This window comes from Octopus bimaculoides, chromosome 22 (genome assembly GCF_046866305.1).
Source record: "Octopus bimaculoides isolate indiv1 chromosome 22, ASM4686630v1, whole genome shotgun sequence".
Taxonomy (NCBI): Eukaryota; Metazoa; Mollusca; class Cephalopoda; order Octopoda; family Octopodidae; genus Octopus; species Octopus bimaculoides.
The window spans coordinates 35591905-35612120 of NC_142949.1; the positions used below are offsets into that span (position 1 = coordinate 35591905).

A 20216-nucleotide genomic window follows, 5' to 3' on the forward strand; every position below is an offset into this window, starting at 1 on the left:
CCTCTCTACTAGGCCTTGGCCCCTCTCTCTCTGTATGACAGCCATGGCCACTGCCATCATCTTGCAACCCTACCCCACCACCAGTCATCACACTTTGTAACACTACCCCCACCACTACATCTTGCCAACACCACCCCCATCACCACATCTTCACCACCAAGGAAGTGAAACAAGAGAAATAAAGATGAAATTTAACTACAACAAAAAACTGAATACAAAACCAACTTTCTCTTCAGTTATTATTATTATTATTATTATTATTGTTGTTGTTGTTTTTATTGTTTTCTCTCGCACCTCCCCAGCCCCTCCTCCTTTAATATTTGCCAAAATATTAAAAAAAAAATCTATCGAGATTAATTTGCCAAAAAAAAAAAAAATAACAAACAAACAAAAGAAAAAAAAACTTCCCGGCAACACTCACTCTCGCTCACACTCTCACTCTCGCTCACACTCTCACTCTCGCTCACACTCTCACTCTCGCTCACACAACAACAACAACAACAACTGTGGAATAATCTAGATTATGTCAACTTTACCATTATTATATTCTAGGAAACTTGTTCTGGGGTTGGGGAACCAATCAATAAAAGAATATAAGTGAAGCAATTTACCAAAAAAAAAAAAAAAAAAAAAAAAAAAAAGAAAAGAAAAAAAAATCAATAAATAAATAATACATCTAGGATAGGGTGTTTTGGTATTTAGGACCAGAAATGAATAATACATTGACATTATTGTTCCAAGATACACATGCGCACGAATTTTAAGTCTGTTTTTCTATCTTTCTCTCTCACACACAACTGCCCACACGCACACACACACAGTTTTTTAATGTTCAGTTTCCTAAGCTTGCACAATGAGGTAAAATTTCCTATGCCCAGATGATTTCCCTGTAGCCAGCCCATATCTCACCTGTAAGATTTTATTCACCTGCCCCACCCCACCATGTCCTTTTTGTTTTTTTAATGGAATTCCAACTGCAAGGCAATGAAACAATACCACTTCTGGTGTGAAAGTGTGACGCTTGCTTATAGCAACTGCACGATGTCCAGACGACAAGGAGACACCAACTCACAAGCATTCCAACCGTGGCTGTGTGGCTAAGAAGCTGGCTTCCCAACCACATGGTTCCAGGTTCAGTCCCGCTGCGTTGCACCTCAGGCAATTGCCTTCACCTGTAGCCTCAGACCGACCCCGAAAGGAGGACAGTCAAACTCAACCTCAGTGGAATTTGACCCCAGACTGTAGTGATGGACGAAATGCCTCTAAGCACCTTGCGCAGTGCAATAACAATTCCAGCAGCTCGCTACCATAAAACCCCAGACTAACAGAATCCCTTTGCACTGGTTTTTGTTTATTTTTCAGATGGTGGGACATGATATGAGTAATATTTGGCTGCTATTTCTATAAATAATAACCTAAAAGCCTAGAATGTGGTGTCCCACCAAATCTGCAGTTCCATGAAAGAAACTGGTAAAAGAATTTTTTTTAAAAATACAATAAAAGGAACATAAAAAAAAGGAAAACAAAAAAGACGATAAATAGACAATCAAGAAAGATTTGCATAGTTTACCTTAATAACTAGACACAGAGAGAATGGTAATGTGCATAGGATAATGACAAAAGAGAGAGCCATAAGCAAGGTGCCACATAAGCCGAGTTTGTTGTCGCGAGCCGCATCTGATGGAAGAGAAGACAGTAACAAGAGTGAGAAGAAGAAACGGAAAAGAAAAAAAAAAGAATAAATAAGATCAAATTAATAAATGACATATTTTAGAAAAAGGTGCAAGACAGCAAATTTGAACTCAGATTGTGAGGAACTGGAATGTACTGCAAGGCATTTTGTTTGTGTATTTTGCAGGAAGGGAAGAATCGGTTACATTTACGCCTGGCATATGACTGGTACGTTACTTTTGCTAACCATGGGAAGGATGTAAAAGTTGATCTCAGAGCTGAATTTGAACTCAGAACGCAAAGAGATGGAACATACCATAAAATATTTTGTCTGTAAATTTTCAGGAAGGGAACAGCTGATTATGTTTACCCACTAATATGACCAGAAAAGGGTGAAGATCCCCTTCGGTCGTGAATGACCATGGGATTGCACCTAGAAAGTTACCCTTCGAGGTACAAGTCCAGGCAAGGTTGTTTGTGGAAAACCAACAGTCACCCATGCATACCAGGCTCCCCTCTCCATGCCACCGATGTTATCCAAGTTACAGGGATGTAAACAAACCCACACTAGTTGTTGAGCAGTCATGGGGTACAAACACACACCCACACAATATATATATATATATATATATATATAAATAAAATCAGCATCGTTATCATTGAGCAGGCCAGGTGAGCCAGCAAGGTGGTATCATTCAAAGGCTAACATGAAGCGCATTGTGACCAGCGATGTACAACAATATCCTACAGCCTGGTTGATACCATGACTAACATGATGCGACCCGTACTTTATTTCACTGACCATGGAAAAGATGGGACAAAGTTGACTTCAGCTCAATTACAGCTATATGATAAAATGATAAATTAAGAATTAATTTTAGAAAAAATTGTGATTCCATGCTTCAGAGCAAAAATCCAAGTTTGCCCCACCCCTTGCCTTCTGTTAAATTGTCTTTAATGTCTTAAAATCATTTCCCTTCTCTTTGCTGCTTACTTACAACTGCCGCTAGGATTTTGTTTTCTTTCTCCAACTAAGATGCAAGATTCAATTCACTTAAAATTTTTTATTTTTATATACATCAATCAGTAAATCATCAGCTACTCAACTCATAGGATAAATTCATGCCACTCAGCCACTAATTAAATTATTTATATATACATACATACATTATATATATATATATATATATATATATATATATATATATATATATATATATATATGTGTGTGTGTGTGTGTGTGTAATGTAAACACCAACAACACCAAATGTAGTGACTTGAGAGATCAAAAAGGTGAACTGAGAGAATCTGGTTTCTATGGTAAGGACTACATAACAACAGTGTCCATGGTTACAGGTCTCTATAGCAACAACTACAGTGAAGGATATTAATTATATTAGATTAATTTACGTGAAGGTGGGGAGAGTGAGGGATAGGGATGGAGATGGAGAGAGAGAGGATGGAAAGGGTGAGAGACAAACAGTGAAAGACACAGCATGAGAGAGAGAGAGAGAGAGAGAGAGAGAGAGAGTGCTCCTGATTGGGAATAGAAAACCATATCAAAACCCATTATCCTCTGTACCCACCCCCACTACCATTCCCTGTGACTAATCCCAAGCCAGATTTATTACTAATATTAATTATTATTATTATTATTATTATTACTACTACTACTATTGTTGTTTTGTTTATCTGCAGGTCAGCTCTGAATAAGCAGGGCTTATTTTACCAAGTCCAGAAGGATAAAAAAAAAAAATTTTTAATACAAAAAAAAAAAAAAAAATTAATAAAAGCATTCCCAAAAACTCTGCCTTCGAATGTACCCCTTTGTCATGTCCAACAGTTTTGTGGGGTATCCTATGTGAAGAATTCACTGTAAAATGGTAGGCTGCCATAAAACAGACAGCAGATACATCTTATTCATGATTAATTTAATTCAAGATGTTTGAAGTCCTGTTGTGGCCAACTTTGCCTTTCATTGCTCACCAAGTAATGAGATTGATATCAATGACCATTTGCTCCCTCTAAATTCCTGGCTTTGTGCCTCAGTTTCTAAATTCCTGGCTTTGTGCCCATCTGAATGTATCTCCTCTGTAGCAAGACACATGTGCCTGCTGCTCCTCTCTCATATTTTTTAGCCCCACAACACCCATAATACCATAAGAGATGTTATCTCGGGACAAACACTGCAGTCACTGGCCTATCAACAGTATATATACATTTAGTAGGATACATAGATTACTATTTCAGAAGGACTTATTGATTACCAATGTGTGTGTTTGTGCCCCATATATATTTTAATATAACCCTGGAGAGTAAAGACTGTTGAAATGGTAGGGTTTGAACTCAGGAAGTAACAAACACAACTAAAATACCACTGTACCTACCAATTCGCCAGAATAAAGTCTTACACCAACATGCAACCACATAAGAGTCGTAGGGGGGGGGGAGATAATTGTGAAGTTGTGGTGGTCATGCCCTATCAGAGTGCATTAGTGACAAATCATTAAAGTGATCCAACTGGGAATTGAAACTGAGTTTCTAACTTTATCCAACACCTAACTACCATATCACTGGATCCATTTCCTACATGTGTGCATGTAGGAATGCATGCACTTGTTGCACCTACATGTGTGTATGTCGATGCTTCCATCCAGCAGTACATGTGTATATCTATGCTTCCATCCACCAGTATGTGTATGTATACATGTGTGTATATATGTGTACATGTGTGTCTGTGTGTGTGTGCCTGTGTGTGTGTGTGTGTGTGCCTGCCTGTGTGTATAAGTATACAAACATTCCTGTGCTTGTATGAGTGAGTGTGCATGTATACACTCACATCCACCAATATGTGTGTACATACATGTTTCCTATATACATGTGAAGGCGTGTGGCTTAGTGGTTAGGGCTTTTGGCTCGTGACTATAAGGTCGTGAGTTTGATACCTGGCAGTGCAGTCGTGTCCTTGAGCAAGACACTTTATTTCACATTGCTCCAGTTCACCCAGATGGCAAAAAATGAGTAGTATCTGCATTTCAAAGGACCAGCCTTGTCACACACTGTGTCATGCTGAATCTCTCTGAGAACTACATTAAGGGTACACATGTCTGTGGAGCACTTAGCCACTTGCACGTTAAATTCACAAGCAGGCTGTTCTGTTGATCGGATCAAATGGAACCCTCATCGTCGAAACTGATGGAGTGCCAGATCTGTATACATGCTTGCATCCATAGGTTTCTATGTAAATGTTTGAGCTGTCTTGGTGGTGGTGGTGGTGGTGGTGGTGGTGGTCATGGTAGTAGTGGATGGTCTGTGGTAGCAAGACAACACTACTGCATTATCATCATCATCATCATCATCATCATCAGTAGGACTGAAGCAATACTTACTTGTTGAGGAACCCGAGGCATAGACCCAAGGTGCCGCCTCCAAAACATTAAAACTTGCTTCTATTTCAGTAAGGGAGAAATGATAAATTAATAAATGCATCAATTAAATAATTAAAAAAAGTTAATTCATGTAAATTTCGAGTGGGGGAGGGGGCATTCTTTTTGCTGCTTATTTCTCTCAGAAGTTAATGTTTTTTTGTTTTTTTTACAATTGATGTAAGTAAATTAAAACCACTTTTCTTCTTCAAAAACACCTCACAAGTATGAAAGGATTCTGGAATCAACATAATTTGGCTGAATTTGGATTACACTTAATAATTTGGTGAAATGTTTTTACTGATATATCTGCAGAAAGTAGTATCCTGAAATGTATGAGAGAGAAAAAAGGACGCAGAGGGAACACTATCTTGTAGTGATAAAAAATAAAAAAAAAGTCATCTAGCAGTGAATTAACCCTTTAGCATTTCAACTGGCCATATCTGGCCAAAATATTCAACCTGTTTTATGTTCAAAGTGGCTAAATACAGCCACTTACACCTACCCTACAATGTCATTCTAGAAATTAATAGTTACCTCATCGAAATCTCAAAGCTACAATATAATGCATGATTAATACAAAACAATGTGATTAAATGAATAAATAAGCATTATTTCTGACAGAATGCTAAAGGGTTAAAATTAGTTTTCAACTAGTTGAAATCTTCAATAATTAAATAATCCAAAAAACCACATTTTGATAAAAACATTAAAATTAAGAATTTTTCAGAATTTTCTAGAACTGGCATGGATAACCTTTTAACAAGAAGTCACACATGGCTCATTATCAAGTGAGTTGCACAACTTAAAAAAATAAGTGAAGATAATCTTTTGTTGGGTGTGTCATTCAGAAACTCCTGCTCCTGCAGGTCAGAGGTTGCCCATAATTATTTTAAAGAGTGTAGGCTTTAATAATTGCTTTCGTTTAGTAAGGGTAACATACTAACAAATTAATAAGCAGCTTTCTTTGTTAGAGTACATAGATTGTTATTTTATATTTATTTGGAAACAAATTCCATTTTTACCAAAAGATATAAAAGAGAAAAACCAAAAAAAGAGGAGAGAGGCAAAAAAATATTTAACTAGCAAATGATCCCTGGTTGGTGAAAGAAAGATAAAGATGACTTCCAGATCGAAGAAAGACTGAGCTGATCATCGGAGGAGACAGAGAAGCAAAGATGACCTCATGAGATTAAAGACAGTAAGGGAATGATCCAGAAAGATGAAGGGTTAAGCTGATGTCAGAAGCACAAGGTTTTGGTTGAATAGGAAAAGGAAGGAAGTAGCAGAAGTTTTGTGATGGTCCTGGCTCTCAAAAGATGTCATGATTGACTAGAGTGGGGTATTATATGGTGGAGTAGTGGGGGTGAAGTAGAGATGAAGTAGACTAGAGTGGAAGTTGGGTGGAGGGTGGAAGCTGGGTGTGGAGTGGAGGCTGGGTGTGGAGTGGAGGCTGGGTGTGGAGTGGAGGCTGGGTGTGGAGTGGAGGCTGGGTGTGGAGTGGAGGCTGGGTGTGGAGTGGAGGCTGGGTGTGGAGTGGAAGCTGGGTGTGGAGTGGAAGCTGGGTGTGGAATGGGGGCTGGGTGTGGAGTGGAGGCTGGGTGTGGAGTGGAGGCTGGGTGTGGAGTGGAAGTTGGGTGTGGAGTAGAGGGACAGAGTAAAGTAGAGTGGAGCTGGAGTGGAAAGTGGAGTTGAGTGGAGGGGGGGGGTAGAGTGAAGTAGAGGACAGTGAAGTTGCAGCACTCAGAGATCAAAACCGTACTGTTTAGACTTAACAAGAGAAAGTGGCAGATGTAAATAACAAAAAAAAAAAAAAGGAAAAATACAGTTTATTTGTCTTTCCATGGTGGTTGAAGTCTTAAACAGAAATTAATCCCATCTCATTAGTCTCCAGAGATAATAATGAACTAATTAATTAAACTATATTGGCCGATAGAAAAATATCAATTTTAGTCTACAATGACATCAGCAGATGCTGTTGGCAGTGGTATTATGTATATGATGCATGCACCCACACAAACGAGATCCTATGGTATAAGGACACGCAAGGAACATAAGTCAATTTGCTGACATTAAGTACGCATACAAGTAAATGCCCTTATACATTTCATATGCACACACATGCATGTGAGTGTGTGTGTGTATATACATATATATATATATATATATATATATATATATATATAATTTTAAATAATTATTACCTTTGATGGTTTTTTATTCCCATGCTGACCACTTGATAGGATCAATATTTTAAATATCGAGCTTATCCTTATTTATATAAATATATATATATATATATATATATATATACGATGTATATGTGTGTTATATATACATACATATATGTATGTGTGTGTGTATTTGTGTATGCATGGAGATGGAGATGCATTGTGCAACAAAATGGTTCATATTTGGTTGATTAAAAATGTAATGACAAGTATTTATTGACCTTTTCCTTTTCTTTAAAAATTGGCACAAACTTTCCGGACAACCCAATATATATATATATATATATTGGAGGCACAATGGCCCAGTGGTTAGGGCAGCAGACTCGTGGTCGTAGGATTATGGGTTTGATTCCCAGACCGGATGTTCGGAGTATTTATTGAGTGAAAACACCTAAAACTCTACGAGGCTCCGGCAGGGGGTGATGGTGAGCCCTGCTGTACTCTTTCACCACAACTTTCTCTTGCTCTTTCTTACTGTTTCTCTTGTACCTTGTATTTCAAAGGGTCAGCCTTGTCACACTCTGTGTCACGCTGAACCTCCCCGAGAACTACGTTAAGGGTACACGTGTCTGTGGAGTGCTCAGCCACTTGCACATTAATTTCACAAGCAGGCTGTTCCGTTGATCGGATCAACAGGAACCCTCGTCGTCGTAACTGACTGAACCCAATACCATGTGGTTGGGAAGCAAGCTTCTTACCACACAGCCATGCCTGCTTCTACTACAAGTTATGCTTGGTAAATTATTCTTTTGGTGCTGTGGCCTGATTTGCGATTTTTAGCAAATATTTCATGAGTTGCAGTGGAAGACTGTGTCAAAGACCAGGAAGCGGATGGTGTGCCGAAAAATTTTGAGACACCAAACGATAAATGTTTAAGTGAAGTTAACAGTTTTTTTTTCTCTGCTTTTGAATAGTTAATAAGTGTCTACAATGTAGTAATTGCTTTAGTTTCAACACATGGCCTCAGATCAAATCACTCGCCAGACTAGCAAAAAAACAACAACAACAACGACTCTGAAATTCACTGAATCTTCTGTTCACAAAATAAATATATAAATAAATAGATTTCTTTAAAAATATAAAAAAATTAAAATAGTTTCCTATGCCTTGACTAGGCACCCACCATCAGCCCAGCCAACCAACAAGAACAACAACAAAGATGGTTTTGTGCTATATTTCACAAAGTGTTATCATTACCATCACTGAGAGTAGCAGAGCATTGAGCTAAATGCCCACATGTATGTGTGTGTGTGTGTGTGTGTGTGTGTGTGTGTGTGTGTGTGTGTGTGTGTGTATGTATGTGTGTGTGTGTATACACATACATATATATATATATACACATACATATATATACACACATATATGTATATATATACATATATATACACATACATACATATATATACATATACACACATATATATATACACAAATGCATATACACATATACTTTTATTCTTTTACTTGTTTCAGTCTCTTCACTATGGCCATGCTGGAGCACTACCATGAAGAGTTGTAGTGGAACAAATCAACCCTAGGACATATTTTCTAAGCCTAGTGCTTATTCTAACAGTCTCTTTAGCCAAACCGCTAAGTTACGGGGGACGTAAACACACCAGCATCGGTTGTCAAGAAGTGATAGGGGCACAAAGACAGACACACACACATAACAGGCTTCATTCAGTTTCCATCCACCAAATCCACTCACAAGGCTTTGGTCGGCCTGAGGCTAAAGTAGATACTTGCTCAAGGTACCATGCAGTGGGACTGAACCCAGAACCATGTGGTTGGGAAGCAAGCTACTTACCACACAGTCATGCCTGCACCTTTATATATCTTGTTTCAGTCATTAGGCTGCGGTCATACTGGGGCACCGTCTAGAAATTTTAGTTGAATGATGCAACCTCAGTGCTCTTTTTCACTTTTTTGTTTTTTTTAAAATCCTGGTACTTATTCTATCAATCTCTTTTGCCAAACTGCTAAGTTTTTAGGTGGTGAGATAGCAGAATTGTTAGCATGCCAGACAAAATGCTTTGTGGCATTCATCCATCTTTATGTTCCGAGTTCAAATTCCACTGAGGTCAACTTTGTCTTTTATCCTTTCGGGGTCAATAAACTAAGTACCAGTCGAGTACTGGGGTCAATGTAATCAACTTACTGTCCCCTGCCCCTCAAAAAACTGATAGCTCTGTGCCAAAATTTCAAACCATTATTATTATGATTATTACTACTACTACTACTACTATTGAGGAGGGGAGAGGTATAATATTCTTTCAATGTGTGTGTGTGTGTGTGTGTGTGTGTGTGTGTGTGTGTGTGTGTGTATGCATACATGTTTATGCATCTGAGAGAATGGTTATATATGCACATGCATGTTGGCATTCTTACATATGACTATTTGCGCATGCACATACATGTGTGTGTGTGTGCAGTTTTATGCATGCCCATGTGTACACAGGGAAAATCTGTATTCGACCTGTATATGTGTACGCATGCATGTGCAGTGGGCAGGTGGGCATGTGTGTGTATGTGTATGTGTGTGTGTGGTGGGGGTGTGGTGGGGGTGCAGGTATGCATGTGCAATGATACACATGCCCAAGTTAAGTGCAGCACCAAACAAAGTGGTGGTTCTAGAATTTCACTTCTGGAAGCTGACTGCACCCTGTTGTAACAACCATCGATCTTAAATCAAGGTCAATAGGTCAGATGCTGCCTAAAAGAAGAATAGAAGGGGGAGGGGAGGGAAAGAGAGAGAGAGAGAGAGAGAGAGAGGAGCACAAAGGAAAGAGAAAGAAAGAGTGGAAGTGAGGGAGAGCAAGAGAAAGAGAAGGAGAGTAAGAGAGAGGAGAGTGAGAGAGCATGAGGAAGGAGGGAGAGAGTGTGAGACAGGGAGGGAGAGCAAGAGAGGAGAGAGAGAGCGAGAGAGAGAAGGAGAGAGAGAGTGAGGAGAGAGAGCGAGAGAGGGAAGGAGAGTAGAAAGGAAAGAACAAAAGAAAAGATAGGAGAGAGATGGAGAGACATAGAAAAAAGAGAATGAGAGAGAAAGAGGGAGAGGTTGTGAGAGAGAGAAAGAGCAAGAGAAAGAGGGAGGGAGGGAGGGAGAGGTTGTGAGAGATGGAGTAAGAAAAAGAGAGAGAGAGCAAAAGTAAGAGTAAGAAAAAAATTGGAGTGAAAAGTGAGAGAGAGAGAGAGAGAGAGAGAGAGAGAGAGATAAAGGAAACAAGAAGGAGGGAGGTAGGGAGGTAGGACCCAAGAAACAACACTGCTTGATTCCAAACACCATTCCTCACCCCAGCTTTCAGACACCCCCACCCCCACACCAGAAACTGACAGAGTTCCATTTAACAGCTGCAGGCTCCAGATATAAACATCACCAGCATCACAACCACCACAACCACTACTACCATCATCATCATTGCTACCATCAGCAGCAGAAGCATTATCACCTATATTTTGGGTTTCAATGTATTTTGAGGTAAGTTATCCAATCAATCCTTTCTTTGTAAAAAAGGAAGCATTAGGGTTTAATTTCAGAGAGATTAGGCTGTGTATGTGTATGTATATATATATATATATATATATATATCAGAATTGGACCCCAGGGCAAATTAGTGCACTAGATCCTATAAAATTTGACTGAGAGCCACAGTATTTATGTAGATTAGAAATGGGCCTCAAGGCACATCAGCAAACTAGGCCCTAAAGTATTTATCTATTGACAGCAAACCACAGTATACATAGATCAGAAATGGGCCCTAAGGCAAATAGGTGCACTGGGCCTTATAGAATTTATTAACAGCAAGTTGCAAAATACTTAGAATCACAATTAGGCCCCTAAACCCGGGAGGCCCCTGAGAAACTGTGCAGTGTGCCCCTGCCTGAAGATAGTACTGCTTGGATTGGGGTTAGACTATGTGCCAAAATGGAAACAGCAAGGTTAAACTGGACAGTGGCATTGGCACCTGGGTGTAAAAGGAAGCAAGATGTAGTGTGCAAGAGGGAGATCACTGCATTGGTACAAAGATAATGCGTTTTGAAGATCATAACGGATGGGTAGAGAAGTACTGAGAGATCAGAAGTGGAAGAGGAAAACAAGGAGAGAGAGAGAGAGAAGTTTCAAGGGAGTGATTTTAGGGCAATGAACCTCACACGAGAGATGACAGAAGGAACAGCAGATGCAGTGTTTGTTGGGAAGAATCGAATCAGTCCAACCCATGCCGGCATGGAAAAGCAGTTGTCAGAATGAGGACGAGGACAATGATACTCGTGTTTATTGCTGATAGAGTTACTGGCATTCTCCTCCTTCCCATACTGATAACAGCTAATTTACATTCATTTATTACATAAACATTCTAAAATAAACAGATTTATAGAGCCAGTAAGGGTGGTGCTGTGATAGTGGTGTCAGAGTGGTGACAGTGGTGGTGGTGGTGGTGGTGCCGGAGACTACGATGGTGATACCATCCATTGCTATCACCACCAACTGAGGTCATACAGTTTAAGCAGCATCAGCCTACTCTGCTGCTGTTGCTATCATCATCATCATCATCATTATTATTATTATTATTATTTTGTGTCTAAAGAATTGCACAGAGAAGAACTCTGTCTCCAGACATTCTGGGTCTCCACAAAACCTTCCATTGTAAGGGTTTTGTTTCTTCTTATTCTTTCCTTCTTTCTTTCATTTTTTTATTCTTTTATATATATTCTATGTTATTTTTAACAATTTAATCAATTCTTCAAATGCCGCTTGTTGTTGTTGTTGTTATCTTGTTTTTTGTTTAAATTAAAAACAAATCATAACAAGATAGAACAACATATTTATTAAGTAACACTACTACCACCACCACCACCACCACCATAATCACCACCATGACCAATGACCACTACCATAACCAACACTACCGCCACTATCATCAACAACAACGAAGACTATAAATAATGGTTAGTTAGTGGGGTAGGGCCCGAGATAGGGGTGGGATAAGGGTGGATGTAGGTATGGCTTAACATGATATAACCATTGTTGATTATATTATATTTTTGGTAACTCAGGTTGGTGGGTTGGAGTAGTGACGGGTGGGGTGGGGGGCAGTGTTATTTTAGCACAAACTTCGTGTACATGTATAGTGTGTGTGTGTGTGTGTGTGTGTGTGTGTGTGTGTGTGTGTGTGTGTATGCATCACATGTACTTACACACAGACACACACACAGAGTAATGTAGAAGTTTGGACAAGTCCACCACTGTTTACTTGCTAGAATTAGCTCTTTCAGGCTATTTCAATTTAAGATGGTGGTGGTGGTGGTGATGTGTCTGTTTGTGTGTGTGTGTGTGCAACATGTGTGCGTGAGAGAGAGAGAGAGAGAGAGAGAGAGAGAGAAAGAGAGATTAGTTCTGACTTCGGGCTAAACCACTACAAGGCATTCTACCATTTTGCTTTTGTTATGTCACTAACAATGAAAATAATACTAATACTGCTACTAATAATATTTTCAAATTTCAGCACAATGCCAGCAATTTTAAGGGGAGGAGGAAGTTAATTATGCCAACCCCAGTGTTCAACTGGTACTTGTTTTATCAACCTCAAAAGGACAAAAGGCAGAGTTGACTTCGGTGAAATGTGAACTCAGAATGTAAAGACAGACAAAACGCTGAGCGGCATTTTGTCCGATGCGCTAACAACTCTGCCTGCTTGCCATCTTTAATAATAATAACCCTTTCTACTGTAGGCACAAGGCCTGATCAACCCCAGCATGTAGCTGGTATTTATTTCATCGACCTCGAAAGGATGAAGGTGATGTCGATGACAATGGCAACAACAATGACAACAATGATTACTATGGTGATGATGATCACCTCTTCAACAAGACACTTACCTCTACCCCTCTATCACACTTTTTAACTCCTTGTCACCAGGCACGAAGCTACCTCCCTCAATACTACACCACCATCGAGTGAGGTGAGGCCTTGTCTTATGAGTTACCTGGTAACCTCACCAGTGCTACATAAAAAAAAGCACTTAGAACACTCTGTAAAATGGTTGGCATTAGGAAGGGCCTTTGGCCAAAAAAACCATGCCAGAGCAGACACAGGGGTCTGGAGCAGTCATCTGGTTCACCAGTGCCTGTCTTACTGTCCGACCCATGCCAGCATAGAAAAACAGAAGAAAGGGACGATAAAGGATGATGCTGATGATGGCTTGCAACATCCAGTAGATCACACTTTAGCTTATTTTTCCAAATTCATTCCAATGGCCACTTTTATAGATTATTACATTTAATTGCTCTTGAATCAAGAAATATGGTTTCTGACAAAAACAGGAATGTTTGAATCCCAACAACACTGACCCGCTGTTGTTTGTTTTTCACCAAAAGCTTTCCCCACTCCACTCTCTCCCCTTCACTCACACACTATCTCCTCCTCTGACTCCCCTCTCTCATGTTCTCTCTTTTCCCCCCCTCTCTCATTCCTCTCATACTGTTTCTCCTCCTCCCTCTTTCGTGCTGTGTCTCTTCCCCCCCCCCCCATCTCTCTGAAACTAAACAATTATTCGCTCCTTTTAATCAAATCTGTGCTATTTTGCTTCATACATTCATAATTGAGTGTAATTAACTAACTAGACATTATTAATGTTAATTGCAGTTTTTCTGACCAAAATAATTTACAATGAGCAAAAACAAGCCAAGGCAGGGGTCTCAAAACGGTTACTCGACCTGTTAGAAATAGCAGCCAGACATCCCTCATTCCATATTTCTGCAATCTAAAACAAAAAAGAAGGCAGGGACCCAAGAAGGCGGCCACAAACTGACAAATACCCCCAGCCCCATGCACATACGCGCACACATGCACAAGCACACACATCCACAAGCACACACATCCACAAGCACACACATCCACAAGCACACACATCCACAAGCACACACATCCACAAGCACACACATCCACAAGCACACACATCCACAAGCACACACATCCACAAGCACACACATCCACAAGCACACACATCCACAAGCACACACATCCACAAGCATACACATACACAAGCACACACATACATAAGCACACACATACATAAGCACACACATACAATGGATGCATGCTGGAGAGAGAGACAGAGAGAGAGAGGGGGGGGGAGACAGAACAAAGGGAGAGGAAGTGGTAGAGAAAAAGGAGCGAGCAAGTCAGGGAGAGAGTGAGAATGGAGAGAGAGAGAGAGAGAGCGTGAGTGTGTGAGAGAGAGAAAGGAATTGGGAGAGAAAGTGAATGAGAGAGCCAGAGAGAGAGCGAGACAGCATGAGAGTGTGAAAGAGGAGAGCGTGAGAGAGACAGTGTGTGTGTGTGTGTGTGTGTGTGTGTGTGTGTGAACTGGTGTCTAACGAACTCCACGGTATACTTAAAACAAAATGAGTCATTAAAAGTGTGAAAAATAGATCAAAAAAAGAGAAAAAAACCTCAAATATTTCTAAAATGTTGTGAAGTGTGTCACAAGGTCATCCAAACTAGACCCCTTTTTTATTCTGCAATGAGGGGCCTTCGCCTAGACATCAGCCAAGACCTATATTTTCTTTTTTTTTGTATTTTCTTTCATCTGATGGAATTTAACACACACACACACACACACACACACACACACATATATATATATAAAAGTATATTATGTTATAATATAAATAAATTATTGGATTGTCAATTGAATCCTTCTATTTCATTCATTGTTTATTTATATATATATATATATATATATATATATATATATATATATATTTTTTTAATGATTAGCCAGAGATGATTTTTAAAATGAGAATATCTGAAATAAACTCGACTGCTCTCACAAACGGGAATACTAAAAATGAACCCGACTGCTCTAAAAAAATTAAGTAAAAAAGCAGGAAAAATAAATCCAGAATCCTTGTCTGGTACAGGATCGCTCCCAAAATCTAATCAGCTTGTGCCAGTCACGAGGCCAAACATCCCCGAAAGTTTCATTCAAATCCATGTAGCAGTTATTGAGATATTTTGTCCACAGACAAACAAACAAACACAACTACAAACAATATCTCCGCCAAGGCAAAGGTAATACTAATAATGTATAAATGATGTCTGACATAAGTCTCGTTAACAGGTATGATGACCTATATTTGGAGGTGATCGAGGGTGGTGGGACGGGGTAGGGGATTATATTGACACCTTCAGTATTTGACTTCTATTTCTGCTTTATTGATTGAAGAAGTGGAAATGGCAGAGTTCACTTGAGTACAAAACAAAGTTATTTATTCTTGTGTTTTGACACTTTTAGTGAGATAGCCACTGCCATGCCTGAAACATTCACACCTACACATTGTGTATGTGCATGTGTATGCGTGCGTGTGTACGTGTGATAAATCATTTTTAAGAACACAATTAAGTAGCAGCTGTCACCATTCTTGTCGTTTAAAGTACTTGTTACATGCTGATATGTCTTGAACAGTCCCAGAGGATCCAATGGCTCCAAAGGATGAGGTAAGCTGTGAGGTAAGAAGTTTGCTTTCCCACCACATGGTTCTGGGTTCAGTCCCACTGTGTGACATTTTGGGCAAGTGTCTTCTATAGCTTCAGGACAACCAAAGCCTTGTGGGTGGATTTGGTAGACGGAAACTGAAAGAAGCCTGTGGAATGTGTAAGTATGGGTGCAGGATATATGTTTATGTGGGTGTATGAATGTGTGTGGGATATGTACGTCCATGTGTGTGTGTGTGTGTGTGTGTGTGTGTGTGTGTGTGTGTTTGTTCTCCCACCATAATTTGGCAACCAATGCTGGTGTGTTGACATCTCTGTAACTAAGTGGTTCGGCAAAACAGACCGATAGAATAAGTACTAAGTTTACAAAGAATAGGCCCTGGGGTCAATTTGTTCAACTGCAGGCAGTGCTCCAGCATGGCTGCAGTCAAATGACTGACAAATAAGAGAAAAAAGATATAAAAAAAAGGAGAATAAAAAACAATAGCATTCACCCCACCTCACCAGGTTTGTATAAAAAGACCATCACTTCGGAATTCTATACTCTTTGTTTTGGTGAAGTGACCTGTTTGCCATTGATATGTCTTTTGGTTTTCATTTTGCCATGGTAACAGAGTGCGTCCTCTATTCATTGCCTTTGTCACAATGGCTCCTTTGATATCTATCTATTTACCTTTTGGTTTCTGCAGGTACACACCTATACATATATTAAATACCATTATGTACGTACATATCCCCCACACATTCATACACCCACATAAACACATATCCTGCACCCATACTTACAAACACATTCCACAGGCTTCTTTCAGTTTCCATCTACCATACTCACTAATAAGGCTTCGGCCGGCCTGAACGGCTATAGTAGAAGACACTTGCCCAAGGTAACTGCAGTGGTACTGAACCTGGAACCATGTGGTTGAGAAGCAAGCTTCTTAGCACACAGCCAAGACTGCCGTTGCCAGTACCGCCTGGCTGGCCTTCGTGCGGGTGACACGTAAAAGCACCCACTACACTCCCTGAGTGGTTGGCGTTAGGAAGGGCATCCAGCTGTAGAAACTCTGCCAAATCAGATTGGAGCCTGGTGTTGCCATCCGGTTTCACCAGTCCTCAGTCAAATTGTCCAACCCATGGAAAGCGGACGTTAAACGATGATGATGATGCATATATGTGGTATACATGCATTCATATGTCCACATATATATATACATACATTGTGTAATCTGTGTATACATAAATGTGTGTGTGTGTATGTGTATAGAGCAGGGTTTCTTAAAACAGGTTTTCTATGAAAAAAGAAATTCTGAAAATGTCACAATGGTTCCTTTGATTCTTTTTCCTTGGTTATCTCCTTACCTTTTCGTTTCTGCACGTACACACACACACACACCTATACAGATGGCATATACATAGTGCACATATTAAACTCCATTATGTACATACATACACATATATTCAGCCCCCATACTTACAACAATGGCCACACACACACACACACCTTCACACATGGTCATACAAACATACATACATATCACACACAGACACACACACAAATATCACATGCATTGAAATGTGTACGTCACACACACGTACCCCCTCCACACACACATGTACACACACATACCCCCTCCACACACACGTACATACCCCTTCCACACACACACCTATATCTGATTTCATACAAGATGATGACTCATCTATCAATTTTTATTTTAACCTCAATCAGAAAAGAAAAAAGAAGAAAAAAAAGTAACTAACAACCAGGCATAGGTGTGGCTGTGTGGTATGAAGCTTGCTTCCCAACCACATGGTTCCGGGTTCAGTCCCACTGCATAGCATCTTGGACAAGTATCTTCTACTATAGCATAGCCTCGGACCGACCAAAGCCTTGTGAGTGGATTTGGTAGGGGGAAACTAAAAGAAGTCTGTCACGTGTGTGTGTGTGTATACACATTTGACCCCCATCACCGCTTGACAATCTGTGTTGGTGTATTTACACCCCCATAACTTAGCAGTTTGGCTAAAGAGACCGATAGAATAAGTACTAGGCTTTAAAAAAAAGGCTTCAAGGTGGTGCTCCAGCATGGCCACAATCAAACGACTGAAACAGGGAAAAGCAAAGAAGAGAAAAGTAAGCCAAGAAGTTTAACAACTCATCACAAGTTTCATAGATGTCACCACCATCACAACTACTACCACCACCACCACCACCACTACTACTACGACGACGACGACGACGACACTGACCACCAATAGTTTTGATGCCCACCTTTACCACTAACACCACCACCACTGCAACAAACACCATAATTACCACTACCTTTACTACCAACACCACCAGTAGCAGCAGCCGTGATAACCCTAACTACTATCGCCAACACCACTGCCTTCCGCTTGTGGATTCCACTTATCTTTTTTAAAACTTCCAGGTTACTTAAGAATTGAAAAAAAAAAAAAAAAGAAAAACGATCCTAACATCTGTCCTTTTGTGTTTTTTAATCCGACATTTCTATAGTTCCTACTGTCTTCTCCTTCACACCTGTTCCAACTCATGCAAACCCTCCACCACACACGGGTCCCACCAATCTGATTTACTACTGCTACTTTCTGGACAGGCAGATCTCCAAAGCAAAAATGAAAGAAAAAGAAAACTAAATTCTTTCTACAACAGACACAACGCCTGAAATCTTTTTTTAGTTTTTTTACCTTTAAGGGTGGGGGTGCCTTTAAGGGTGGGGGTGCCTTTAAGGGTGGGTAGTCAATTACATTAACCTCAGTATTCAACTGGTACTAAGGATGAAAAACACAAGGTAGACCTTGGCAGATTTTGAACTCAGAATGTATAAAGACAGACGAAATGCTGCAGAGCATTTTTGTCCAGCATGCTAAGAATCCTGTCGGCTTGCCATTCTTTGAAACCAGCGCTCTGTCAGTTATGAGGGAGAAAAAGGTGGACCACTTGGTTACATTGCCACCTACCTCCATCACATTTGACAGGTACTTTTTTTTATCAACTCCGAAATAGGACAAAAAGTAAAGCCGACTTCAGTGAAATGTGAACCCGGAATGTCAGAACGTTAGGTTAAAATTCTGCTGTGGTTTGACTTTGCCTTTCGTCCTTTCAGGAGTCGATGAAATAAGTACCGGTCATGCACTGGCGGTGGGTGGGGGGGGGGGTGGAAGATTTAATCGACTATCCCCACTTCCCCTCACCACCTCAAAATTTCAGGTTTTCAGCCTTTAGTAGAAAGGGGGCATTATTCGAGCTGGCGGAATCGTTAGCACGCCGGGCGAAATGCTTAGCGGTATTTCGTCTGCCATTACGTTCTGAGTTCAAATTCCGCCCAGGTCGACTTTGCCTTTGATCCTTTCGGGGTTGATTAAATAAGTACCAGTTATGCACTGGGTCGATGTAATCGACTTAATCCGTTGGACTGTCCTTGTTTGTCCCCTCTATGTTTAGCCCCCTGTGGGCAATAAAGAAATAATAATTATTATTATTGGAGAGGGTGGTGAACTGGTAGAATCGTTAGCACACCGGGGAGGGGGGGTATGGAATGCTTAGCATTTCATCTGGCCTTATGTTCTGAGTTCAAATGCCATCGGGGTCAACTGTGCCTTTTATCCCTTTCAGGGTTGATAGAATAAGTACCAGCTGAATACGGAGACTGGGACGTAATCGACAACTCCCCTCTCCTAAATTTTAGGCCTTGTGCTTATAACAGAAAGAATTATTATCATTATTGGAGGAAAAGGAAGAAAAGAAATAGTGCAAAGGGTAAACTGACAAACCTTTGCATCTAAGTGAAAAGACAAACAGTAAAATACAATAGGAAGTAATTAGCAATACCAACAGCTGTAATAACAGGCAATCTAATAAACGCCACACCCAGAGACTTTTGTGAATTTATTTCAACACATTTCCATAAGTGGGTCACCAAAATCCATTCAAGGACACAGAAAGCAAAACGTAAACATGACATATGCCAGAAATCACTGCAGGATACTCTGGTTGTTACCACTGCATTCCAAGGTACGCCATGATTAAGATGCTAAAACCTATTTAAGTACCAGGAAAGCAATAAGGTAAAATCAGGTTTTGAAAAGCCTCAAGGCACCAATAGCTTGTGAGTGGAAGTGGTAGAAACTGAAGCTGTTTTCTGTGTGTGTGTGTGTGTGTGTGTGTGTGTGTGTGTGTGTGTGTGTGTGTGTGTGTGTGTGTGTGTGTGTGTATGTGTGTGTGTGTGTGTGTGAGAGAGTGCGAGAGAGAGAGAGAGAGAGAGAGAGAGAGAGAGAGAGATATTGTATTGCCCCTTGTTTTCAGGTGCGTTCATCGATTGTAAACAAAAGCTTTACCGTTCATAACAGACGGTGCTACTTGCCTGCGGTCCGCTG

At 40.2% G+C, this 20216-nt stretch overlaps 1 protein-coding gene across 3 annotated transcripts in view; it reads right to left on the reverse strand.

The window, feature by feature from the left end:
* LOC106879216 (band 7 protein AGAP004871) overlaps window positions 1-20216 on the reverse strand; it is a 61386-nt gene that overhangs the window by 9022 nt on the left and 32148 nt on the right. For 2 of the 3 annotated variants that reach the window (XM_014928691.3, XM_014928692.3), the window contains exon 2: window positions 1571-1677. In XM_014928691.3, coding sequence (XP_014784177.1) covers window positions 1571-1677 — 107 coding nt within the window. Of the gene's footprint in view, window positions 1-1570; window positions 1678-5060; window positions 5121-20216 lie in introns of all 3 variants that reach the window. The other variant, XM_089339583.1, reaches the window with a different exon arrangement.